We start from the raw sequence: 26,235 nt of genomic DNA, 5'->3' as shown, positions 1-26,235 counted from the left end.
GGTGTCCTGCAGGTTTTATAGGTCTCGCTGCTGTGGCAAACCTGATTCAAATGATCAGGATTGTGATCCAGCTTCTGCAGACCTTGCTGATTATCTGATCATTTGACACTAGTGTGTTGCACCAGGGAGACATAAAACATGCAGGACACCTGACCCCGAGGACCGGGATCAGTGAGCTCTGTTCTATGCTTTCTCCCCAGCAACTTCAATATGTTTACATTTTAACTCACTTTAACACGCCTCCTGCTCCTGTGTATCGCTATCACATGCTCCTGTGTCACATTAACCAAATTATCCACACAAGAAGCTTTTTTCCCCCCTTTTAGTGATGCTATCAAACAATATGCAGGTCACTATGATCCCACTCAGGGCACATTTGCCGCTTCGGGGCTGATTGTTTGTTTGTGTAGGCGTCAATAAATCCGTTTGGGTAAATGCAGTGACATGAGCTCACGCATGACTGCAGCTGATATCGGTGTTCGTTGTGATTGGCAGTGGCGGCACTCTGGGCTTGGAGTGGCGTCATTTTGCTATTTCTGAGTGTGATGGTGGAGTCTATTTTCACGGTTGCTACGGAAACCATTGTATTTGTGGGTCGCAATGATAGGTGCTGCCAGCAGAGTGAGGATTCACTATTTATGTCATGAGTCAACAGTGCACGCTTCGCACTCGCTCACGTGCCGACACACAGAACACACACACATTTGTGCTTGGTCAAATTAAATAATTTGCACATGTCACTGATATTCAATTAATAGTACTGGTCTGAGGCAGTGGTGGCTCAGTGCAGTGATTCCAAACCATCATAGAAAATTGAAATTCATACTTAATTGAGCTAAAAAACCAAAATATTAGTAGAGTGGTCCCAGGAAACGTATTTTGGGAGAGGCTACTATGTAGAATAAAGTGTAATTGCACATCCACTACACTAGGTGGCAGTGGCGCGCTCAATGTCAGAGAGTGCACAAAGGAGTTTTAGCTCGTCTGTACTTGCGACAATTTTATAGAAAATGCGGCAGGGTGTTCGGGGGTGACATTTGTGCCATAAGCCCATTAAAAAAAAAAAACACATGCACACACACAAATACATATGCAGCAATCATTTAATGTACTATATTTGAACAAGCATGTGTTGATGCCGCCTTTCATCATCAGACATCTTGATACCATGACAACCGTTGTAATGACATTCCACTCCAATGCTGCATGTTGTGTGTTCTGCTGTCTGAGCCATGTTCGTGCGTGTCTGTTAACCGCATGACTAATTGGACATTTGACACAGTGGTGAATGTTTATCCCTGGACAAACTGGCGCACACACGTGCACACACACACACCCTTAGGTTTCTAAAACTTACCAGCGGACAAAAATAATTTGCGATACAACAACAATCACTTCCAGGAAAGCTGTGATATAAAACGGTGTCATACTGAAACCAGAACAGCTGAGATGTCACTCTGACATTATTCTAATAAGTCTATTAGTAATTGAAATGAATCAGTCACTGCATGTGAGGTGTTACATGAATGATGCGCAAGGTGATTGTCATTAAATGCAAATGGTCGGGCGACCTTACAAATGCAAATAAAAAAAGCAGTTGTTAGGAGTATAGTTGTATCCATCATCACACACATTTCATTGTCATCCCATAGATAAGAGCAATGAGATGGACTGTATATGAAAAGGATCACCGTGGCAACAGGAGCCCCACTTTGAGAAGCTCGGGTGATAGAGGCTGAAGGCCGGCCTCATCACTCCCCTCACCTTCTCAATAAATCTTGTGCCGGAGGCCGTGCCGATCCATGAAAGTGCTCAAATCACCACTAAATAAAAAAAATGAAGAATAAACATGGAGGAGCGTGAGAACATGAGGGATTTCAACTTGTAGGAATGTAAATATCGGATTGCAAATTTTGATACCTGTCCTCTTGTTCTCGACAGTTCACCATGAACATCACAGACGCTAGGACCCTGCGGAGACACGACACGGAGGTCCTCAATGCAACCATGGGAAGGAGGAGGGGAGTGGGAGAGAGGAGAGTGGGCTGTCTGCCTGGTGTCTTTGCACACATTCCCATCAGCATCTTTTGGATGGAACCACGGCCGTAGTCCAGCAGGATGCACAAAGCAGAACAAGGGCCGGCCGGGAAGACGAGCGAAGGGGGGCCGCGTTCGTTGCAGGTACATGACGCTACTTGAGTTGGAGATGCACCGCATTCTCATCCTTCAAACCCAAAGCAGCAGTGTGAGGAAATATTCTGATTCAGGTACATCATGCTCTCTGTCCCCCCTCCCTCCCTTTATTTGCTTTACACCCCGACTCCTGTTTGTTCCCCTTCTAAGATTAAAATTATGAGGGTAAAATGAACCACCTAAATTTATGATGACAGGTACAATGTCTTGTTTTACACAGTGGGTGTAATATAATAATGATTAACATACAAACGAGTGGGTGGTAAGACACGACTAAACCTGGCAGGAGGGTAAAACTGAACTGGGGCACCCTGTTGTTTGATTTAGACACATAGTGCTGACTGAAGCCAATCACTCAGAGATTCATTTTGATTTGAATTCCTGGTGTTATAATCGTAAACCATCCTGTATTTTTGTTTACCGCACATCAGTAGATCCTTATACATCTTTGCGCTTAGTTAGATAGATCTGCATGGGCATGCAATAGAAAGTCCTTCCAATACAAAAAGTACACACTATTCAGACACTTCATTAGGCACAGTATGATAACATCCAAAACATGAGACGAAGCAAAACAAATATTCCATTCCGATTGGGGGATCATTTAACGATGTTTACTGTTGTGTCCGTAGTTTGAAGAACTGCAGTGCTGTTTCTAATAAATTGGATGATACACGATTTATACAGTATAAGTAATGCAGACATTTATGTGTACAGCGAAATACAGATTGGATGACGTTGGCCATTGGACATGTACATATTTTTCTTTTTTTTTGGTCAAATGTATTTGTTTTCCTGCAATACATGATATTTTGAGGGTGTCCGTGAGAAAGTTGAACACATGTGCAATGTGTTATTTATTCTTTTTGCCATCCTGTGGCTAAAATGAGTTCTTTTGTGCTATTTAGTTCATCTGAGGCTTGACTTGAGATGATCCCGGCAAAATAAACTCACAGTTCATTATGTTCTCTTTCATCAGGGGTGTTTATGACTGCGGGCACGAGTGAGGATTTTGTAAATGAAAAAGATTGTTGAGAACCTCCCCCGAGCATCAGACCAGCATCACAACCGCGGGGTCTACCTAATTCCCCAGCCGCTGTCCTCTGGCCGTACTTCCTGGCTGTGAAGGATGGGTGATGGGCCAGTGACGGACCCTGCCCGCCCGCCTCGTCCCACCCTCCAATGGAGCCAGCGTGGAACTCCTCCCACCCGCCTCGGCAGCTCCCGTCCAACACGTCTACCTCCGCTCCGGCTGAGGACTGGCCTCCGTACCAGTGGGTAGCCCTAGCGGCCATGCTACTCATGGATCTGCTCGCTGTGGTGGGCAACGTGGCCGTCATGACGGTCATCGCCAAAGTCCCGCAGCTCCACAAGTTTGCCTTCGTCTTCCACCTGTGCTTGGTGGACCTGCTGGCGGCCTTGGTGCTGATGCCTCTCGGCATGGTCTCCAGTCGAGCCTTCTTCGGAGAGGCCCTGTGCCGCAGTTACCTCTTCCTCAGCGTGTTCCTGGTTAGCGCCGCCATCCTCTCCATCTCAGTCATCAACGTGGAGCGCTATTATTACGTCATGCACCCCATGCGCTACGAGGTGAAGATGACCGTGGGCCTGGTGGCGTCAGTGCTGGTGGGGATATGGGTCAAAGCGTTGGCCATGTCGGCTTTGCCGCTGCTCGCCTGGATCCTGCAAGGTGCGAGGACTCCCCTTCTGGAGGGTAGCGAAGGAGGCGGGGGGGTCCCGTCTCCTCCCGCTCAGGGTCAGAGGCGCTGCTCGCTGCACTGGACGGGGGGCGGCTCGAACCGTTTGGCGTTCATGGTCCTCTTCACGCTGCTTTATTTCCTGTGTCCGCTGCTGGTCATTTTCGTGGTGTACTGCAACATGTTCAAGGTGGCTCGGGTCGCCGCCATGCACCACGGGCCTCTGCCCACTTGGACGGACACGCCTCGTCGCCAAAGGTCCGAGTCGCTCAGTAGTCGGTCCACGATGGTTACCAGCTCTGGAACAGGGACAGGGAGGGAGACACCGGTGCGGCCGTTCGGCGGAGGGAAAGCGGCGGCCGTGTTGATGGCGGTCGGCGGGCAGTTTCTGGGTTGCTGGCTGCCCTACTTTTCTTTCCACCTGTATTCCGCTCTGGCCGCCAGCCCCCCGGCCACGTTGGCATCTCTCGAGGAGGCCGTAACCTGGATTGGCTACTTCTGCTTCACCTCCAACCCCTTCTTCTACGGCTGTCTCAACAGACAGATCCGGGAGGAGCTGGGCAAACATCTGCCGTGCCTGTTTCGTCGAGCGGGACTCGAGGTGGAGGAGAGGCTGCCTAGCCGCGAAGGCTCCATAGAGGAAAATTTCCTCCAGTTTCTTCAGGGCACCGGCTGCAACTTGGAACCTCAGAACTCGCAAAGCACCTCCAGTCCTAAAGGGGAGGCCTGCTGCCCCATGGTTCAGTCGCAAGCATCTGAGCCAGCACATTCGCTACCTGTCGATTTTCGTATACCGGGACAAATTGCAGAGGATACCTACGAGTTTGTCGATACCGATCAGGCGAAAAACAACCACGTAGATATAGACACTTAACTCTTTTTTTTTTTTTCCTTACACCATTGTGATTGTGTGTTGAAGACATCAGGAAAGTTGTTTGGTTCTTATTATTGTTTTTTATCACCATTGCAAATTACAACCAAAATACAAGCATAATGTTAAATTAGCACCTCGCTGAACGTGTCAATCAAAACTGAGCATTGTCTTTGAAAAGGTGAAAGTTTTTTTTTTTTTTTTAAACAATTCTTGAATTAATTCATTAGGATAACTCAGGGCCAGGGGGCTGCAGAACCAAACCCCCCAAAATCTTCAAATTATAAAAATTCATTATTAATTCCCTATGAGTGCCCCCATTCCCCCCCCCTCTCTAGCGTTCATGGCTATTCGGGGTAGTTCACTAGATTCCTGTCAGTTTTTGACAATATGTGACATTTAGGATAAATGTAAACAAATGAATGGATTTAACAGTTTGAAAAGTTTGGGGAATTCAATCGAAATAATTCAGTTCTGTGCAGTGAATAATGATTTTACAAAATCTCGAACTGCCGGTATCAAGCTAGATATCAAGCTGAGCTGAGTTTGCCTTTGATCGCCATCTTTTTCTCGATGGATTACTCAATTATTGTGCTGTGATCTTCTGCCTTTAAAAATCACAAATGAAGACTCAACGCTGTAGTACAAACGTAGGATTTTGTTTCTCTTGAGTTTGACAGTCGGGCTTTCATCAATAATAAAGCCCCCTCTCAATTCTTCAAAATCAGCCTGGCACGCATCGTGTAACCCACTTCTCATGGAAACGCTATCTTTGACTGTTTTTTTATTTATTTCGGACCAGCGAGCCAGATGTGTTGACTATAAGCTGATTCTAGAACTCGAGGAAATAGAAATCTATTCTCTCTTGATGCACAGCATTTGATCAGTATGTTCCTTTCAATTCATTCATCTGCTAAATTATGTGTTTGGTAGACTTGTAAAGTGTGCTTTGTGTATGTATACTGTAACGCTTTACACAATCTTATCTTTGATTTATTTTTTTTTTATCTTGGTGTCAAGTACATATTTTGAATTTGTTAGCAAGGTGCCGGGAATGTTTTGACCTGCCGCTGCCTTCTTTGTGAGTCGTGGAGATTATCATCATGGAGGAGAAATGTATATAATTTCTTTTCCTGGCCTCATCAGGTTTTATGTACAGGATAAACCTTGAATATGAAAACTACATGCAGAAATGATCGAAATAGCAGGTGCTTTACTAACGTGGATACAGGGTCACTAAGTGAGCGAGCTAAAACCAGAAATGAACTTGATGTTCATCATGTATGTCCTCAATTGTGGATGATGTGGAGCATTTACAATTGGGGTGAGGGTAGTTTTTCCTTTCTCTTTAAAATGAAAGAACTGCTTGCACACATGTACTGTACACAGCTAAACGTTCATTGAGAGCTACGGTTGTAATAAAGAGTTTCTATGTTTTTGAAAGAATACTGATGCCTTCTCATCTGTTAAATCATAGTTAAAAAGCTGGGTCAGGTCTCGAACTTCTGAACTTTCACCTCCAGATAGCCCAATCTGTCATTTTAGGGACTTCCGCAAATCTTTTATTTATTATTCGTCATCATATGAATACGGTTGATTTTACAGTACATTACAATTACATGATTCCCACATGCTTCTGACACATTAGCACATTTAAAAATATATATTTTGGCTTTTCACAGGATGATGCGGCTTCTGTGTTGCAGTCTGGAGGATGGCGGAGTGTGGCAATCCTCACGCCCCAACGATGGATCAACTCGCCTCCAGATCCGCCAGGCTCCACCATCCCCATGGCAATTTTTACCTCGTGACATTTTTCTGTGCTGCTGTGGGTGGTGGGAGGAGCTTGTTCTCTTTATCTGTGTGTCTTTTCTAAATACTGTTTTTTTACAGACTATACCAGACGCCTCCTCACATTTGTTTCACTTATTTTATCTGGGACGGATCGCGTGAGTATTCCTTCAATGAGTTGCATTTCATGACCTCCTCTTAGCTCATTTAATTAAGAAAAATATAGCAATCAACAATGAAAACAACCCTTGCTCTATACAAACACCCAACAGCAGATTGAGAATTATTTTTTGTTTACTTAAATTCACCCTTTGAAAACTGTAACTGTACTTACACGGCTGTGGAGAAAAGCATAACATCTTGGCATGGCTGGTGAGTATGAATGCTTGCTGTGGCAGTTGTAAAATAAAAAAAAGGCAAGTTTTCAAGCTAGTGTTTTGTACTGACTGCCTGTAGGAGGGCAAAGGCCATTGAAGCTGAAGTGCTATTATGCAAGAAGGCCCTGGAGAGTGCGGGGGCGGATGAAAAGCGTGATAAGGCGAGAAAGAAGATGAATTTTCTTCATGCCCTAGAAAGACATTTGATTTCATCATATACTACAAGCTAATTTAAGATCATAGTAAAGGTATAGAGTAGACCAAGACATTTTTTTTTTGTCTTTCAATATAAGCGACATTATTTTCATTTAACTGGTGAACCTTTGTTTAGATACTTTAATTGGTCTGAATAATATTATTTTATTTATATCTACTAAAAATAATAATGCTGTTGTTGATTTATCTATACTACCGTCTTATAGACAACAATTAAACTTGGTTTCATTAGATAGTGGAAGGTAAATCGTTAACTTGTGTATTTCAGACTTTACTGTTTACACTAACTTTACGTTTTGTGACCTCCATCTGCTCTCAATTGTGTATGACTAGATTACTTGAGAGGTTTAAAAAGCACCCTGCAATCTACTTATTTGATAATAAATTATACATTATAATGCTGTCATCAAATTACAATATGTCAGCAAATTATTGCAGCTTTAAATTACTTTTCCTAAGAGCCTTTTTCCCCCTGTGAGTACATGTGCTCAACCATTTTGTTTTTTTTAAACTACCATCACCATACTTTTTTTTTTTTTTAAATGATTCAGTCGTGGGAGGAATGATTTATTAGTCGAAGCACACAGCAGGAAACACTAAACAAAAAAGACACGCCCACGACTGGATGACTTCCGTTCAACTTTAACCACGCAAATGCTGACGTTACAAAGCCAAGGTAAAAACAAGACATACTTATTTGAACAATAACTTATTTAACTTATTGGTGCCGTTAACACGCAAACGTGAGTTGAGAGAGCCCAAAGCTAAATTGTTGCAGCTAGTTAGCTCAGTCTTCGAGGTTTAAGGGATATGATTCCCGTTTACGCTAGCGAATTTATGTTTTGAATCGGGGGAATAAAAATACATCAACTATTTGTCGTGTTTTGACAGGCAACTTCCTATTTTAATGAGCTGCTTCACGAATTCCGATTCATCTGCAACCATGTCGGGTGGTGGTGGTGGTAAGTCATAAATTTCCCATATTATATTTACCAAGTTACATATAACATGGCATTTTTCATTCGCATTTAAATTCAGCTTCGAAATATTTAGTGCTTTCTTTAATTAAAAGTTTGGTTGCTTCGAGTACGATGTCACGTGATCTCCACATAAAAGTGAAAGTGGAAAAAGTGATCAATGACTGGATTGTCTATTGTTAAAGAAAATATATGTACTGTCCCGAATGGTACATCATGTAGAAAAACGGATTTACGTATTTTTTCTTGCATTGAATCCCCTTATTGGACTTGTGTACCCACTGTATGTGTTGGCTAGTGTGTGTCAACTTTATCACTATGATACCCTGCTGTCTGTAATATATAAATATTTTAATTTAAATCTGCATCTATCTACACAAGACCAACAGTGAGTGAGGTCGCTGTGTATGGAGGATTTTCACTTCTAGCTGCATAAATAATTGTCGTCACTAGGTGGTGGTGTTGGTTGCTCTTGCTTCAGTCTCACTGCAAAAATCACGACATTAAACTGAGTTTTCATCTTTCATCATCAGCTAATACATAACCGTTTATAAAATGACACAGGCTTTGACAGATTATTATTTAGAAAAGGCAAAAGAATAATGTCATTAGCAGTGCTACAAGATGTATTATGTGTAACCGTTTGTCTCTTAATATAGATACTATAATAAAAACTATGGTAACATTAAGATGAGCAAATAATGTGACACAATGTTGACCTTGTTTAACATTGATTGTCGCTGTTACAAAATCTTGAGTCGTGTTTGGGCTGTGTTTCTTGTTTTGGAACTTTTCAGATGATTATTTGGGGACTGCTTTCAAGCTGGTGTATTTGAGTAACTTCACTCACCTTTCCAGCATTCCTTTTGCCTTTTGCGGGTGTGGTTGTATATCTGTGCTATTTTTAGATCAGTGTGGCGGAAAAAAAAACTTTTGTCCTTCACTCACCTTCCTGTTCAGCCCATCTTCAGGCAAGCTGCCCGGTATGCTAGCTGCACTCTCGCGACCAGTGTCTTCCTACAGCTGGATCCCCTTACATTAGCTTCTTGACGCTTATTTTCCGGTTGCTAGAGCAACCAAGGAGGATGGCCCTCAGCAGGAGTTGGGCAATCCTTGCTTTTAGTGTTTCGATTGACCTGCGGCTGGTAGGGAGGAGGAGGAGCCAAGTCTGCAGAGGAGCTTGTCACAGTCTCGCGTGGGTCCAGCTGCCTGGCTGCCCTAACGTGAGACGGAGCTCATGCGTCGGAGCTGTTCCTCCTCCTCCCCCCTCCCTCTTTTGGTCACTGCGCAGCCCTAATGGGCTTTGCTCCACTAGCGGCATGAATGCAGGCAGCAAGATGTCAGCATCTTTCTCCACTGGTGACAACTCAGGGAAGCCTAAGTCCCCGCTCCGCAAGAGGGGGAGCCTGCAGAGCACCACCAGTCCTGGTGAGTGAGACTCAATCGGGGATTCTTTAGAATCAGTGAGAAAAGCTAAATATTTGACATTGTGTGTCAAAGAAGTGAGGTGAAGGAGCTTTTTATAACCCAGAGGAGACTGTTAGAATGAATTGCCATGGATGTACCTTTTTAAAAAAAGTTTTACAGGCCTGAGAAATTACTTGAGTCGTGCAAAATTGACTGAGTTTGAATATTGGAAATACACATCTATGTTCACTTGCCCTTCTCTGCTAGTGATGAGAGTTTTATCATTTGGGTCTGGCTAAGCATCATTCTTATCTCTACTTCTGCACAGCTTGCAACCATTCTATCTTGTCAGCTAACCTCTCCCAATATGTCACCATAAAGAGATGATATTTTCTGCGTATGTGTGCTAGGTATTGTTAAGTAAAAACCCAATACAACTTTAATTTCTAGATGAATAGTACCTAACATCATATTGAATCAGATTTTGTTTGTGCTTGAGTTTCTCTGGCTTCCTCTCACGTTACCTTCCCAACAAAACATGCTTTTTACTTATACGTGTAAAATAGTTGTTGGGATGTGCCCTGCCAATCGCTTACGACCAGTCCCAGATGTGCCTTGCCTTTCGCCTAAAGTCAGCAAGGCAGGGTTAGGCTCCAGTAAGTTAAAATTAGTAAGACCTGAGCATCCCCAAGATGTCAGTTCAGCAAATTTCAGAACATTGATGGTGTGGATTTAACCTTTTCGGTGGCTCTTATTAAAAAAAAAAAAAAAGAACAGTGGTTGGGAGAGGTTTTGTGCATGGTGAAGATAAGGACTCTGACGTCAACTGCGAACGTAAACATTAGCGCCAGCCTCTATGCGACTTCTCCATTTCTTCAGTTCATTTTAAAATATAAGAAACTGTTGTTGTTAACTTTATTTTAAGCGCAAATATTATTTAAAACATTGCCTGTTTGCCTCTTAAAGGTTTTGGTGATGTGACAGTTTGACCCAGGAGGAGTTTGGTTAAAAGATTACTTCTGAGAAAATATATGTCCTTTAAAGGTTTTACTGTATTATTTCTTTTCATTGCATCCATGTCAACAATGCAATATTGAACTGCATATCTAGCTGTTGAATACAGAGATTCTTTACTTAGTTTGATGAGTGACTGCCTGCTGGTGATGGTAAAACAGAAATAATTACATTTTGAAGCAATTACACGTTCATAGTGATTTCATTATGTAATCACAGTATGCTGTAGCACGAGCATGCTATGACGAAGCACAAATACGTGTTTAAAGGGGCGGTGCTGCTGATACTGAATCATATTTGATGAGGAAACCCATCTTTGCTGCAGTAATAAATAACTTAGAGGGCTCTGCAGCCATTTTTGTGCTCTCACTTGGTCGCTCGGCTGAACCGCCTGAATGCGTCATAAGAGCCACATGCAGATCACAAAAAAGTCCTTGTAATAATTGTAATGACAAATTGTCTGCTACTCGTATAAAAATAAACTCAACTCTACAGCATCGGACCTTAGAGCAACCCTGATAAGCTTCCAAATAAATTCCCATCTTTGATGCCCCAGTGCGTTTGAAATACATCTCTTATATGAGTGTTGATTTTTTTTTTTAATTTTTTTTTGAGGGAAACGTGGATTAGCCTGTCAGTTTCTCCTTCTGGAAGTGGCTCCCTCCCACCGGACCCCTTCGGCGTCACATGAAGTAGAATATATAATGTAGCACTGAAGATTTGCAGACTGGGCGACATGCTGTGATATATAGAGGCTATTAAAGTGTCTGCCAGAGAGGTGGGGTGAATTTTTATTTTCAGCTTGATTGACTAAAGCGATCACTCCCTTATACTGATAATATGCTGAAGAATTTTAAACACATCTGTCTTCGCTTGACTGAAAAATCCGGAGTTGCAGGCCATGCTGCACCCGTACAATCCTATGGGTGGCGATAATGTGCTTTAAAATGGCTGGCCATTGCCTCGTACAGTATGGCCATCCTTTTTTGACAGCAGCGCCATCTGCTGGATGTAGAAGGTCACTGCCCCACCCGGCTCATTGAACCTGAATTTAAAACTACTGATCCATTTAAAAAAATATATTTGCTGTTACCTTTGCAGAATTTTTTTGTACAACTGGTCTGTCACATACTGTAGCTCTTAGGTAAAGAGAACCTATTGCATATGCAGGACTGAGTATTGAAATTTAATAGAATCGTTTTTTTAATCATATCTAGTTGGCTGCTTTTGTGATTAAATGACATCAAGACCTACTTGAAAGATCTTTTCCAAAAAATTTATTGTGCCTGTATGGAAAATTCAACGCCTTTCTGCTGCTATGTATACCTTGTGTCTAACAGTGGAGGTCTGTCAGTAGTGGAAAAGGGATTTGGGGAGTGCCTCGGAAGCCATCACCCCAACAGGTGGGACAGATAATACAAGGTCGAGCAGATTCTCTGCAGAGCCACAGCATGTGTCTAATCACCCCCGTGGGCCCAAACACCCTCAGCTTGAGACGTGTTAATAAAAAAATATAATAGAAACAAACTCTTAGCCAGTGAGTGCCTGCAATCGTTGAGAATCCAGTCTTTATATACATTTATTAATTTACTACTTCTCACACACAGCATGACAGTGGAAAGAACGCTCCCTGCTGGATCACACGGAGTATTAAGCCAACACGAGTTTATGTCAGCATGGATGATTTATGATGTTTATGAATGTGATGGATTCCATTGCACTGCTTAAGTGCAGCTAAGCGCAATGCTTAGCTTTATCCCCATCTCGGCTTCTTTTGTAATATTTCAAAGATCCAGTTTCATTTTGCTCCATGTGGTTTGATCCCAAATGAAGCCATGTTGACTGAAGTTTGACTTTTTTTTATCCCTCAGCAGGTCGAAGAAACTCAAACTCACCACCACAGTGTTTAATACAAACACGCATAAGCCACTTCACTGTGACATCTGAGCTCCCCTCCAAATTATTAATGTTTCAACCATAAATATACAACTAACTGTGATCCCCAAACACATTGATATGATTTGAAATTCTTTTTACATTGCCCTTCAAACAATCCCCATACCATGCATTAACAACCCAGGCTAATCTTATCTCCTCCCCGACATAAAAATATCTTTCAAACAATCGAGGTGTAGCATTGGTGCGTCTCTGAAGCAACATTCTTTTTATTGCGTCCGCCTTTGGACTTGTCACTGTCATGTATGTACCTTAAACAAATGTCATATAACATGCTTGCAACATTCCCATATTGTGAAAGCACCTTTGACATGAAACAGGCGATATTTGAAATTCGACTTGGTAATGTATGAACCTTGGTGTGGATTTGCCCTGCTCGCATCCATGATATAGTTTGTATTCGTGATGACTTGTAGAGAAGATAAGAGCTTCTGGGAACCCATTTGTTGAGTTTGACAGTAGTGAAGAGTCAGCGTGTGTGTGCTATTTTGCCGTAAATTCACATGGGAATTTTATACAAGGTCACAGATTAGCTCTCTGCTGCAATGCCTGTTTTTGTTCCTCGTACTGGGAAACAAAACGCACAGCTACTCTCATGTGCCACTCATTAGCTCTCTGAAAACACAATGTCCCGCCCGATCAGTGTTTCCCACCCTTAAGTGAACCAAGGCACGTATTTAACATTACAAAATTCTCATGGCACACCAAATGGTGGGCACACGGGTTAACTGTACTTTCTGTTATTTAAAGGATGAGCTACTTCTACTTGCATTTCACTATATGTTGCTGTCATACAGTGGATGAACATATACTTAGATAGATAGATTGATACTACACTCCATGTCAGCCCTGTGTAAATACTTTAAGGCAGCCTTTCCCAGCTTTAGTGCACTGTACACTATTTTTCTACGGTCATATTTCTTTTTTCTGACAGAAAGAAAGGTGTAATTAACCAAAGTAGGTGTTCCTAACTGCTACTTTGGTTGGTTTGCAGGCATTCGCGACTTGTCAAATATTTGTGCCCCTTAAGCTGTTGATCTGCCACTCGATTACTGTTAACTGACATTTTCAGTTTATAAGACCTTCAGACCAAGAATTGAATTAACCTTTTGATACAGAGACATTTTATGTCAATATTAAAGTCGCGCTTTGTTATGTTTTAAAAATCATATTGACAATTTATTTAGATTGTGTTTGCACATCTGAGTCATAATGTGTTGGTGTCGTAACGCCACAGATAGTAAATGAGCTTTTGTAGTCACAGGACACATATGGACAATCAAGCATTCACATCAATTGAACAGTTAATCAAATTCAAATTAATTACAGAATATATTGGAAAGCAATATTTAAGTCCAAAGGTTGCCATTTGGAAAACAAAACAAAAACTGCTTTATTTCAATCATCAGTAGGTTTTATGTATGTATATTTTACTTATTTTATATAAACATAATTATCATAATATATATAATCATAAAATAATCATAATTATTCATTATTTACAATGGAAGATTATTTTAATGAACTTCACACACACGCTAATAATATCAAATAATATCCTATGATAGAAATTTTAAATACATAAATAATAATGAATACATTTCAATTTTCAAATAATACTTCAAAGTTATGATATTTGCAAATATCGCCTACTTAAAAGTTTGGCTCCATCTTCGAAATAAAAATGTTATGCATTCATGAGGCAACTGTTTATAAGGAGGAGGAAGGAAGAGAGCAGAGTGGGCGTGGCCACAAGGCGAGAGCCTCCTCCATTTTAAAGCACAATGAAGGGTGAGGTAATTTGTCTGGGTACCTCCCCCCCCCACCCTTTTTTGTCCACGTGGTATGTTCCAGCCCAGTATTTAAATCCGGTCGCTTCAACTCCGGGCTGTTTATCCTCTGCAAACCGGTGAGACCCAGGAAGAATCCGAGAAGCACACAGGGGAAAAGAGAGCGAGGCAGAGAGAGGGGGCTCAACCAGAAAAGAGGGGGGCAACTCGATCAACACCGTACTGACAGCACAACAGCAGAAGCCTAACGGAAAAAGAAGGGACGTTCTGTCATCCTGGTGCTAGAGCAGCTTACGTTGTAAGAATATCCCCATCGCTCTCTATTTACTGACATTCTCTCATATACCGGGCCGACGGGGGAGGGTACAGCGACTGTCCCAGGCCTAGTTAAATGTCCCAGCATCCCGCAGGAGCTCAGACCAGGCCACTGCGACATTAACTGTGAAAGCAGGACAAGACAGGGCAGAGGAGGTACTGTAACTTCCACTCATTCATGATGACTGACTTGCTGCGTTGACGCGAATACTGTTCTATAAGTTTCAGTACCCTCTTTATGGTCGACACAGAAGGTTCTTATCATGCAAGAAAGGTTGCACAAGTCCCAAATGGGGTGTTGGGAAACTTGTTTAGTGTGTAATATGCTGACAGCCTGTTTTTCTTATGGGGAAGGAGGTATGGAAGAGGCGGCTGCGTCATGCATTTGCTCGGCTGCTCTGTTGCTATGATGCTGATCTTAGCAAAGCTTGATGAGCTTCAGTTTATTGCGGTGGGTGGACATTCAGGGCATCTGCTATGGAGCTGTAGTTTTCCCCCCAGTGGCTTAATCACTTCAGAGCATAATGAGAGCGCATGCTGCAAGAGTGTGCAGTCAGTCAGTTTGCCTATTAGCTCAATGTTGTCATCACTCTCATTAGAGAGGAGACGCATTAGTGTTTCGTGGGGGCAATGTTTTGGTGTGAGCGGCTTGTCTTGTGATGTCGTGTTGGTTGGTATTCTGATAAAACGGCGGTCTACTGTTTCCTCAAAGACGCTGTCACGCAATCTGTGACAATGCTCCCTGCCAAAGTCCTCTGAGAGTCAACAAAATGACCTCAACATCATCCATTTGTTCGCCTGCAAGATAATGAATGTTCAAGATGAGGAGGACCAAAAATGGAGGTTTATTCTTGTCTTTGGTTGCTAAGGAGCACCTGTGTCTTTTCTTGGCTTCTAAGGGAAGAAAGTAAAATCTCAATCATAAAACTACTCCCAAGACTAAACTGATTATTAAACTGTGAGTTTTTGCTGAGTAACAAAGTAGAATTGCAAAAATGCTTAAAAAAAATACTGTGTAGATTCAAACCTTTCCCATGTATGTTCATCATCACATTTACAAATAAATGTACTTCCTTGCTTTGTGCCAATAAATTACTTTGCATAATGGTAGTCATCACAGCGGTAATAATTATACTATGATTTGTTTTGCATATTTGAATGAAATGGTAGAACAGGCCTAGTGACAAGGCAAGGGTGTGCCACTTAAGTATGCGTGGCAACACATATGTGGAAAAAACACTAACATAGATTTTGGTCTTGGCTTTACGTCACAAATCGGTTTTATAGCTTATAAAACGCTGCGGGCTCTCATGTCCTCGCATGACTCCATCTACCTTCGTGCAAACGCAATACTGCAAGGCTTCATGTTTGTCAACATGACAACACTCTGTGGTTATTCTTAACATGTTCATTGAGCAACGAAGTCACACCTTTAGTAAACGGGGATTGTATCAGTCACTGTATACCAATCACTACCCGAGTGGAAAAAGAGATAAGGGAGACTTCCTGTAGTAGAAGGTTTTTTTTTTTTTTTCCTCTGCAGTGGCTTCTGAATCGCTTTAATTCTTTATGTAATCATAATAAATTTCTCTGGCATATTTTTTGCCTTTACATAGTTACAACTTTGAGAACATACGCTCCATTCAAAAGTTTTACATCAAATAGATTTGACCGGGCCTTTTCGGCTTGAGCGTAACGACGGATGGAGGAACTGGAGAATTTTGTTCAAAAATACACGCTCACAAACAAGTAACAACATTTTTGAGGTGAGGAGCTTCCTCGACACCTGGCAACACATTCACACCAAGTAGGATTTCGCCATGGCTGTAGCAAGAAGAGGAAAGAAAAACATTCAAGTGTTTAAACTGCTCTGTTGAGGCACCCCCTCAAACTAAACCAATGCCAAGGACGTCCTACATGTCTTGTTTACAGACCAGGCCACGTCTTTACCCACACAGAACTTTTCTACTCAACGATTGGGAAAAACATCCCCCATAGATTGAGATTTGGAAGCCAGCCATCCATTAGAACCACAAAAACAAGTTTGTTTTTTTGTAGGGTGCCTGTTGCTGGGATGGTTGTGTGTCCCCCTGGGTACAGTCACATGTTGCGACCGAGATAAATAGTTTCAGGATTGCTGGATTAAGAGTCATCTGTGGCAGGGGAGACTGAAGGGATTACTGCATGCTAAAACCGAGGAGGGCACTATGTGTGTTGACATGTTTCACGGTGTCACTGTCCTCAACTCATCATTTCTCTTCGAGTGAGTGAACAGAGCACACATCTAAGGATAGACTTTCTCAGAGATATTCGTTTCTCTGAACCATGAAGACAGCAAATGTGCAGCGTTGTCTTGTTTGCTTGTAGCGTGTTTGCTTTGGTCTGGAGTGGACGCGGCCATCTGTTTGCAGCAGGTCCAGATAACGGAAAAGTCCTCTGTCAAACTCAGGTGCACGTTGTGGCTTGGCCACATTTTTTTTTTTCAAGTGAGGGAACGAGTGGCATTTAGGATACTTCATCCGGATTTCCCTTTATGTGTTGCTGTGCTTTGCAGCCCCTTTCTGTTGAAAGCTACTTTGCGCTCTCTAGGTAACCGCACGTTTGCACGCCACTTGGAATATTTTCAATATTCATCACAGTGGCTCAGAATGAGACTCCAATTTTAGCTTGCGAACACACACACTCTGGAATCTTGGGGTCAACCACTTTTCTATTTGTGTCTAAGTTGTTTACTTTGTCTGATGTTGCGTTTATGCACATTGTCTGATTAAGCTGTGTCAACTTTAGAGTGAAGCGAGTAAAGTGATGGATGTCATTGTTTGGGATTTAGCATGGGACGCGGCTCATATGCATCTACACCCCATTAGCCCCGCCTTCACAAAGACGATGTATCTTGGCGTGTCTGCAGATCTGTGCGGTGCATCTGGGTCCAAATCCCTCAAGCCCCAACGTTCCCTCCCGGGAACCCCCGTCTCTCTGAAACACTTCCCGGTTGACCTTCGCACCTCCATGGAAGAGAAGTTCAAAGAAATTGCAGAGGTGAGAATAAATCCGCTTAGACTTCATTTAGGGATTTGGTTGTGTCTAACTGTTAGCGAACAAACTTATATAATGTCGCTTAATTTTCAATGATGGTAATTAAGTTATCGAATCAGTGGACTTAAGTTGTAATTAAAACAAATTGACATGAGAATGACGTTCAATTTTGTGAAGATAATTCCTTTATATTTTTTAATAATGACAGTAAAGTAAAAACATGAAGGGATAAAAATCACAACCCATAAAGACATTTTACAACAAGTACACAACTAAAAAAACAATATGGGTTTTTTAAAAAGTAGGCAAAGACATTTACAAAAATAAATGTATAGTTTACTAGCATAAAGTTTGCATGTTTTTTGTGTTAGAACATGGCGGCTCATAAGAGAGAGCGCAGCAGATGCAGGACTTGGACTGTTTGATATCTGAGTGGGAATTTTGAAATCACCCCGCTATGCTCGTAATCTTGCGAAATTCTGCACGGTGATGACACTTGAGCTTTTTTGAGCTCAACACTGACCTTGCCAATGATATACGACATCGCCTCAGCCGAGGTTGCGTTTGTTTTTCCTGTGAAAGCTGACCCCAGATGTTCCCCACACTGACAACTGTGTTCTTGACGCCAGGAGCTGTTCACGCGCAGCATGGCAGAAAGTGAGATGCGCAGCGCCCCCTATGAGTTCCCAGAGGACAGCCCCATCGAGCAGCTGGAGGAGCGCCGGCACCGACTCGAGCGGCAGATCAGCCAGGACATCAAGTGAGGAGCAAAAGTTGTCAATTGCAGTCTTCGATATGTCAGACAAAGTGTTGGCTTTCTCCTGCTTACTTGCTTGGACGCACTCACACACACTCACACGGACACGGGTGCGCTACGCAAGGAGAGTTGCTGCTTCCTGCATCTGCACCACTTAATCTGATGATCATGTCTCTGAAAATCCCCTTGATTACTTAAATGCTAAAATGCTTTAATCAGTCTGTGTTTGTATCTGTGTGTAGTGCGCACACTATTGTTCACTGTCTGTCTGTCCGTGTGCTCAACCTCAAATTTGCCCCCTGTCCTTCGCCGCCCTCTTCAACACGCTTCCTACGCTGCCCCCGCTCACGCCAAGGCTTGAGCCCGAGATCTTGCTCCGCGCCAAACAAGACTTCATGAAAATCGACAGTGCCGCAGATCTCGAGTGAGTGTGCTCTGCTTCACGTTGTCATTCGCTAGTTGATTTCAACGTATCAATGAGTCCCCGACTGTTATGATCCGGCACGTCAGAAAGAGCATCGGGTGTGCCCCGTGAGATCGACTAATTTAACGTAATGGCGCTGAAAATTACACACATTTTTTTTTAACTCTCAACTGCCCTCTATTAAGGTTAATGAAGGAGAAAAGTGTTGATGCCGTTGATAATGGCATTAAGGAGCGGGAACTGCCGATGGAGAGAGAGTATCAGCGGGTTTCAATATCCGGAGAGGAAAAATGCGGGGTGAGGAAGTCTTTTGTCGTGTTTTAAAAAAAAAAAAAAATAGTAATCTGAAGCTATTTCCAGCTAGCCCATCTTTCTTATATGTGGATTTAATATCTGCTCAGGTGCCCTTCACTGACCTGGTTGACGCTGCCAAGTGTGTGGTGAAGGCTTTGTTCATTCGAGAGAAGTACATCAGCAGATCGCTGCAGTCCTTTTGCAAGACCACGGCTCACGCCTTGCAGGACCTTGGCTTGAAGCCACTGGACTTGGAAATCTATGACAAATTCCCAGAGACCCCCGTCGATGTTGGTATGCGTTGATTTGCCGACGTGTTTGTCAAATGCAACAATATTTTGTTTGAACGACTCTAGCTCAAAAGCCAGATCCATTTGCGTTGGTGGGAAAAATCCGATCGTTCAAAACGTAGTCAGCTGACCTGATTTAGTTTTTGCTCAATCTGGACTCATCTGACCACATGACCTATTTGCTGCTGCTGCAGAGTTTAGTTTTCATACCCCTCGGCAAATTGAAGCCCTTTTTTTTTTTTGCTTATTTATTTTTAGGCTAACTACACTTTTGTGCTGATTTCAGGCTTAGTTGATCCTTCCATGTTTCTTTTTTGCATCCTTTAACCTTTTACTTAGTTAGTATACATTTCTGAATCATTTTAAGGGGCTCATTTGAATACAGCAGTCTCCCACTGAACAAAAGGAAAAATTTCCATCATTTGAATTTCGATGCTTTGACTGTCCTCCTCGAGCGAGTTCCATGTTGAACATGATAGTCGGCAGTTGAGATGATGCAATTTCTCCACACTTTTTGTACAGATGCCCCCGTTCACCCACCTGTTTCTGAGACGCACCCTTATGAGAATCTGGACCCCAAAAGTCTTCCTTCCGATACAGAATATAGCTGCAAGATGGTAGATGGAGTAATGCATGTTTATACCAAGAACACGACAGAGAAGTACGTGTCCTGGCAAAGAATGTTTCAACAGTACTTGTGTCACTGAACTTTGACCATCAAAAATGTGTTTGCAGAAGTACACTATTAGACCTGCCATATCCTGACCTGAAAGAATATATTGCAGATATGAACGTAATGATGGCCCTCATCATTAATGGCCCTGTGTAAGTATTAGGTTTTTGACTCTAGGTGACAATCCACATATTGGTGACTTAATATAATTATTAAAATAAATGTAGAATTAATATTTGTTTTACTTTTATTTTATTCATTGTCATTTATTGTATATTTTTTATTTTGGCAACCGGAAGAGTTCATATAATTTACATGTCTTGCACTATTTTTCTATAATAGACTATTAAGTAAAATTTATTTTATTTACAATAATATACTTAATTTTTTTTTTTTTTAAATCTCCATGTGCGTTCTAATAGGAAATCATTTTGCTACCGGCGCCTCCAGTACCTAAGCTCCAAATATCAAATGCACATCCTCCTAAATGAGATGAAGGAGCTGGCGGCCCAGAAGAAAGTTCCTCACAGAGACTTTTACAACATACGCAAAGTAAGATCCAACAAACTGTGCTAGCTCAGCTACAGTAACCAAATTTTATCTGAATGACTTGATTTAATATTGAAATAATGACACGTGTGTGCGTGTGACTCCAGGTCGACACACACATACATGCGTCGTCTTGTATGAACCAAAAACACCTGCTGCGCTTCATCAAGAGGGCCATGAAAAAATACCCCGGGGAGATTGTTCATATTGAGCGCGGCCGGGGTCAAACCCTCAAGGAGGTGTTCGAGACCATGAACCTGACGGCCTTTGACCTGAGCGTGGACACGCTTGACATGCATGCGGTGAGAAATCGGAGCAAGGAGGACAAAATATAGTAAATCCGTGTTTGAGGACATCATTATAATATTTTTTTTTTTTTTTTACAGGACCGTAACACGTTCCATCGCTTTGACAAATTCAATGCCAAATACAATCCCATCGGAGAGTCCATCCTCCGAGAGATCTTCATCAAGACTGACAATTGCGTTGAGGGGAAATACTTTGCACACATAGTTAAGGTTTGGAAGAAGCTTCATATGGCCTAATTTACTGAAAGGTTGCTCGTGCAAATGTTTCTTTATCAAAACTGCCAGCACTATTGTAGCTAAAGCGCAAAGACATTAGTAAACCCAGAAGATCAGACCCACAGACTTTTTTAAGACTTTAAACACGGACACAAAATCAACAAACTTTTGTTTCTACAGGAGGTTATGTACGATCTTGAGGAGAGCAAATACCAGAACTCAGAGCTGCGGCTGTCCATCTACGGTCGCTCTAGAGATGAATGGACCAAGCTGGCCCAGTGGGCCGTCAAACATCGGGTGTATTCGGATAATGTGCGCTGGCTTGTCCAGGTGCCCCGCCTTTTGTAAGTAACATGACCAAGAAAAACCAGCCTCAGTCTTCTTTAACAAATTCTCACAAGCATTCAATTTTTATAGTGATGTGTATCACACAAAGAAGCAACTGGCTAATTTCCAGGAGATGCTGGAGAACATCTTCCTGCCTCTATTTGAAGCCACCATCAACCCCCAAGATCATCCTGAGCTGCATCTCTTCCTGGAGCACGTGAGTGTCAATTTCAAATTTTTAGTCGTGACTCTTACTCGCACAGACTAAATTCCACGGGGCGTTCTTCTTCATACAGGTGGTGGGCTTCGACAGCGTGGATGATGAGTCCAAACCTGAGCACCACATTTTCAATCTGGATAGTCCTCTGCCAGCCAATTGGAGAGACGAGGACAACCCGCCCTACTCCTACTACCTCTATTACACCTACGCCAACATGACCGTGCTCAATCATCTGCGCAGGTGACGTTAAACTGACAACTTTCCCTCTCATTAAAAGAAAAATAAAAAAATAAAAATCTCTGTAAAACAGGAGGCGAGGCTTTCATACGTTTGTACTGCGACCTCACTGTGGGGAGGCGGGGCCAATCCATCACCTGGTGTCTGGTTTCATGCTATCTGAGAACATCTCCCATGGGCTGCTGCTCAGAAAGGTCAGCACCACATCACGTAATGAATAAGCTAGTAAGACTCAACTCTCTCCTCTATTAATAAATGTATTTGGCATTTTTCTCCTCAGGCTCCTGTGCTGCAGTATTTGTACTACCTGGCCCAGATCGGCATCGCCATGTCCCCTCTTAGCAACAACAGCCTGTTCCTAAGCTACCACCGCAATCCGCTGCCAGAGTACCTGTCAAGAGGCCTCATGGTATCCCTGTCCACGGACGATCCCCTCCAGTTCCACTTCACCAAGGTCAGCGTAAGGAGGCTTCGGCTTGCGTAATAGATGGTCAGAAGTAACAATGTGTGTGTCCAGGAGCCTCTCATGGAGGAGTACAGCATCGCCACTCAGGTGTGGAAGCTGAGCTCCTGCGACATGTGCGAGCTGGCAAGAAACAGTGTTCTCATGAGTGGCTTTTCACACAAGGTAAAAATTGCTGTCTTGATTTGCAGCCGGTGTCGGTTTTATGTTACTCGTCTGTAATTGTGCATAGTTGTGATGTGATATTTAAATGAAATTGTATACGACTATCAAGTGACAGCAGCACCCTTGTTGTCTCCCCAGGCCAAAAGCTACTGGTTGGGCCCCAACTATTACAAAGAGGGCCCCGAGAGCAACGACATCCGCCGCAGCAACCTCCCCGACATCCGGGTGGCGTACCGCAGCGAGACTCTCGTCGAGGAGCTGCAGCTCATCACGCACGCCGTGCGCACCGAGGAGCTGGAGACCATCCGCGAGGAGGACGCGCTGAACATGGGCCCTCTGCCCGAGTGCCACTAAAGCACACCGAGCGTCAGCCATGTCACCTGACACCCGAGGTCATCGTAAGGAACTCGTCCCGCCTGCGCACTTCCAAACCTCACACACATTTTCATCAGCAGCCGGCGTTAGGAAGGTCAGCTGGGCATCCATCCATTTTTGCATCCATCCATCTATGTGTACTCACTGTGATGCACCGTAGGCCGAATCTTCATTGTTCTTGATGAATATCAAAAATTGCACAAGCAAATGTTTGCGGCTCAAAGCACAGCGACAAGCACGATTATTATTCCTTCACGCTTCTGTCAGAACATTCCACTGAGAGAAAGAGAATGAAGGCGTTCTTGTGGGACCTCAACGGTAAATCAAATGTACATCCCAGCATTACCTCACTGTGGCCATGAAGAATGCTTCCTCCACACTTTATTGGCCTGAAAGTTTGCTTTCCAAATTATTATGATTGTTCCTTTGCATGCATCGCACTGTACATATGCACCAAATGTTCACAGTGCCTTGTTCATTCTTTTTCCACGCAGCATTACCTGCATCTAGAATCGGTTGTTCAAATGAGTGGAACTGAAGTCACCTGGCGGCATGCACCCGACTTAGGGCTTTTTTTTTTTTTTTTTTTGCATGCCTGCATGAGGCATGTGAGGCAGCATGCCCACCAACCAGCTATAGAATTAGCATAGAAATAGGCTACCATTCAAAGAGTTTGGGCTCACTTGGAACATATTTTATATAAAAATAACCTGTGACAACATACAATGTCAAAAACTGTTTAAAATGCGTGTGCTGTATCAACAAAAGCATATCGCTCGCCATGACGTCCGCTAGCCAGAGGCTGAGCTGCGCTGTATTTGTTTACGGAGTAAACTAGCGGCTAAGCTGATGAGTTAATGTTCCATGTGGGAACTTGGTACACCTTTATACAGTAGCGGGAAAATCCAACTAAGAATACATGTCATGATTTTACCATTTTACCCAAAAAAGTGTTCTAATATTGATATTTCTAAGTGACACCCAAACTGTTGAATTGTATATTTAGTTTTTCTATTAGCTTATTGACCATGCTAGGTTGTGGTCCAGACTGTTGCTCGGCTCTTGTAGCAATTCAAACTTGACATGTTACATCTCAAATACTTGTGCATCACCTGAAGAATCAAAATTGGTGAAGTGGAACTGGAGGGGATCGTTCATGGACAGGGATACTATGAGGCCTCTTGACAGATGAATAATCTCATTCAGGCCACCAAGCATTTTATATGAAGGATTCAATACCAAGTGCAGTGGTGCCTTGAGATATGAGTGACTCGAGTCACTTAACAGTAGTTGTGAAACTCTTCTTCGTGTCTGGCTGTCTATTACCCTGTGCCCTGGTGGCTAAGTGCACATGTACGCGAGAAGGAATTAATGAATCATGATTCACAAACTTTTTGTCTGTTATTACTGCATGGGTTTATAAAGTACAATATTATGGAGTACTATCTGAGTTTTTTTTTTAGGGGGCTGAAACACTTTCATTTAAATATGGAAAGGTGATTTGAAACATAAAAATTTCGAGTTGCAAGCATGAAACAAAGTCAACTTGTATATCAAGGCACCACTGTGGAGTGTCCCCCATGATGCGGAGGTTTGGGACCAAGCCCTGACCTGCAAGTATTTGATGTTGCTGCCACAAATGAAATATAATTGCCTATAGATGTCACAAATTGCCGACGAAGCACTATTTGTCTATCACGCTAGAATAGATCCTGGCCTGACTTTAATAAAGACACTATCGTTACAACACAGTACCTTGGCACCAAGATGACACAAAATCAATATGTTTAGGTTGGACATCACACAAAAATGTCAAACAAGTGACTGTTTCAGCAGATAGAAAGATGGAATGAATTTGCGTGAGAACACTGACGTTTCAAAATAGTGGCCTCTACTCTAATTGAGACAGTATTAATCAAAATGGATCATTATTGTCTTCACAGGGACAAAACTTTCAATGTAGCCCTTTGTAGATTGTGCCTGAAGATGTTGCCTATGCTCTTCATTTCCCCCCATTTTGTCATTTAGTTGCTACGCTAAGCTACGGAGGTGCACCGCAGACATGCTGTGAATGTCCCGCAAAGTATGAGACTGTTGACCTTATTATACAAAGTGTATTTTTAAAAGCGTGTATGAGTGATTTTTGTATTCGTGTTAATCTGATTCTGTTAATGTTTGACATAATTATGATGCTGCTTGGCCATTGTGGAGGCGGGTCATTATTGCTCAACTCATTCTTTTATTGCTTGTTTTATTAGAAATAATCTCTTAAGGCACTGGTGGGGAATCACTGCATTACATTAATAAAAAATAAACAGAAATAATGCAAAATTATTTTTAAATTATATTTTGACTCATATAAGAGGTTTTATTTGGTGGTATCTCATGTAGTTTTGGTTGGCTTGAATCCAATAGTTGGTTTGACAGTATTTGGCAACATAGATGGTCCAAATTTATGTTACGTATTAGGTGTCATGTAGCAACAATTAATAATTACACACGCGCTGACATTCATGTTAATATTAACTCTAGAGTAGTATCTTTGGCTACAACACGTGTCGTTTTTTTCAGTCCAGGGGGAAACCTTAATGTGAGCCATGCCTAAACAATCTATCTTTCCATTGTTTACCACAGTCTAACCAGCAGTTTCCCCATTTCATTGTTAGTGTCCACATTTAAAAAATATATATAAATTCTGAACGTCATGTCAAATTTTAATTTGGTTGATTGTCTGATGTTATTTTCCAGATTAATGTAGCTCGTCCTACCTCACAATGCCTAATCCTGTAGTTATTAATATTACATTTTCTCTTATTACACAAATGAATGGCATCTTTTAAAAGTATTCAAATGTTAAATCCGAGTAGTTTCTATGATTTTCTTTGTCCAAATCCCTTAGTTATTGTTGCCTACTGTCGGTCTGTAGTGAGATTATCAGCACACAATATATTCATAAATCTTTGAAGAAAGCTAACATGTCTGAGCAGTTCAAATAAAGCACGATTCTTCATCACCTACTGCTGTGCCTGTTTTTATTCCGATGTTTCTATTTGCTGTCATTGTAATTCATTTTTCATCCAATGGATGTCGCCAAAGTTCAGTTTTTCGTTGTGAGGAGGTAAACAATACTACATTCAACGGCTTTTTGTGTTGCAATGTCTCTTTTTTTGGTGTTACTTTAACGTCTTCCTCACGTTTTGGTGATGACTTGAAACAAATGCTACGGACACACATGGAACAGTAAAACATTAATGGCGACATATAGAAAATCCACTATTTTACCTTTTAAATACATTTTAT

At 42.2% G+C, this 26,235-nt stretch overlaps 2 protein-coding genes and 1 long non-coding RNA gene across 8 annotated transcripts; 2 read left to right on the top strand and 1 right to left on the bottom strand.

The window, feature by feature from the left end:
- Positions 1-1,085: 1,085 nt before the first annotated feature.
- On the bottom strand, positions 1,086-9,210 carry LOC125977301 (uncharacterized). Of its 2 annotated transcripts, none has more exons than XR_007484585.1 (3): positions 9,068-9,210; positions 1,921-2,224; positions 1,086-1,823 (listed from the first exon to the last, which is right to left on the bottom strand). It is a non-coding gene; the product is annotated as an uncharacterized lncRNA (long non-coding RNA). The 2 variants fall into 2 exon arrangements; XR_007484586.2 differs by lacking the exon at positions 9,068-9,210 and adding an exon at positions 6,884-7,090.
- On the top strand, positions 2,121-6,204 carry LOC125977255 (G-protein coupled receptor 61). The gene is made up of 2 exons (XM_049733597.1): positions 2,121-2,267; positions 3,173-6,204. The coding sequence occupies exon 2, from the start codon at positions 3,376-3,378 to the stop codon at positions 4,759-4,761; it is 1,386 nt and encodes a 461-aa protein (XP_049589554.1). The 5' UTR covers positions 2,121-2,267; positions 3,173-3,375; the 3' UTR covers positions 4,762-6,204.
- LOC125977235 (AMP deaminase 2) lies at positions 7,702-25,948 on the top strand. 5 transcript variants are annotated; one of them, XM_049733565.2, is made up of 19 exons: positions 7,702-7,818; positions 8,034-8,104; positions 17,510-17,640; positions 18,267-18,397; positions 18,750-18,818; positions 19,004-19,115; positions 19,220-19,406; positions 19,925-20,063; positions 20,138-20,227; positions 20,498-20,627; positions 20,732-20,926; positions 21,011-21,142; positions 21,329-21,492; positions 21,566-21,692; positions 21,772-21,935; positions 22,006-22,126; positions 22,213-22,386; positions 22,450-22,560; positions 22,699-25,948. In XM_049733565.2, the coding sequence occupies exons 2-19, from the start codon at positions 8,050-8,052 to the stop codon at positions 22,912-22,914; spliced, it is 2,448 nt and encodes an 815-aa protein (XP_049589522.1). In that variant the 5' UTR covers positions 7,702-7,818; positions 8,034-8,049; the 3' UTR covers positions 22,915-25,948. The 5 variants fall into 5 exon arrangements, with proteins under 5 accessions (XP_049589522.1, XP_049589520.1, XP_049589521.1 ...); XM_049733563.1 differs by lacking the exons at positions 7,702-7,818; positions 8,034-8,104 and adding an exon at positions 9,205-9,547; XM_049733568.2 differs by lacking the exons at positions 7,702-7,818; positions 8,034-8,104 and adding an exon at positions 14,330-14,584.
- Positions 25,949-26,235: the final 287 nt, after the last annotated feature.

Source organism: Syngnathus scovelli, chromosome 11, assembly GCF_024217435.2.
Source record: "Syngnathus scovelli strain Florida chromosome 11, RoL_Ssco_1.2, whole genome shotgun sequence".
Classification (NCBI taxonomy): Eukaryota; Metazoa; Chordata; class Actinopteri; order Syngnathiformes; family Syngnathidae; genus Syngnathus; species Syngnathus scovelli.
The sequence above is the reverse complement of the archived record's forward strand: the minus strand, read 5'-3'. Positions and strand labels throughout refer to the sequence as shown.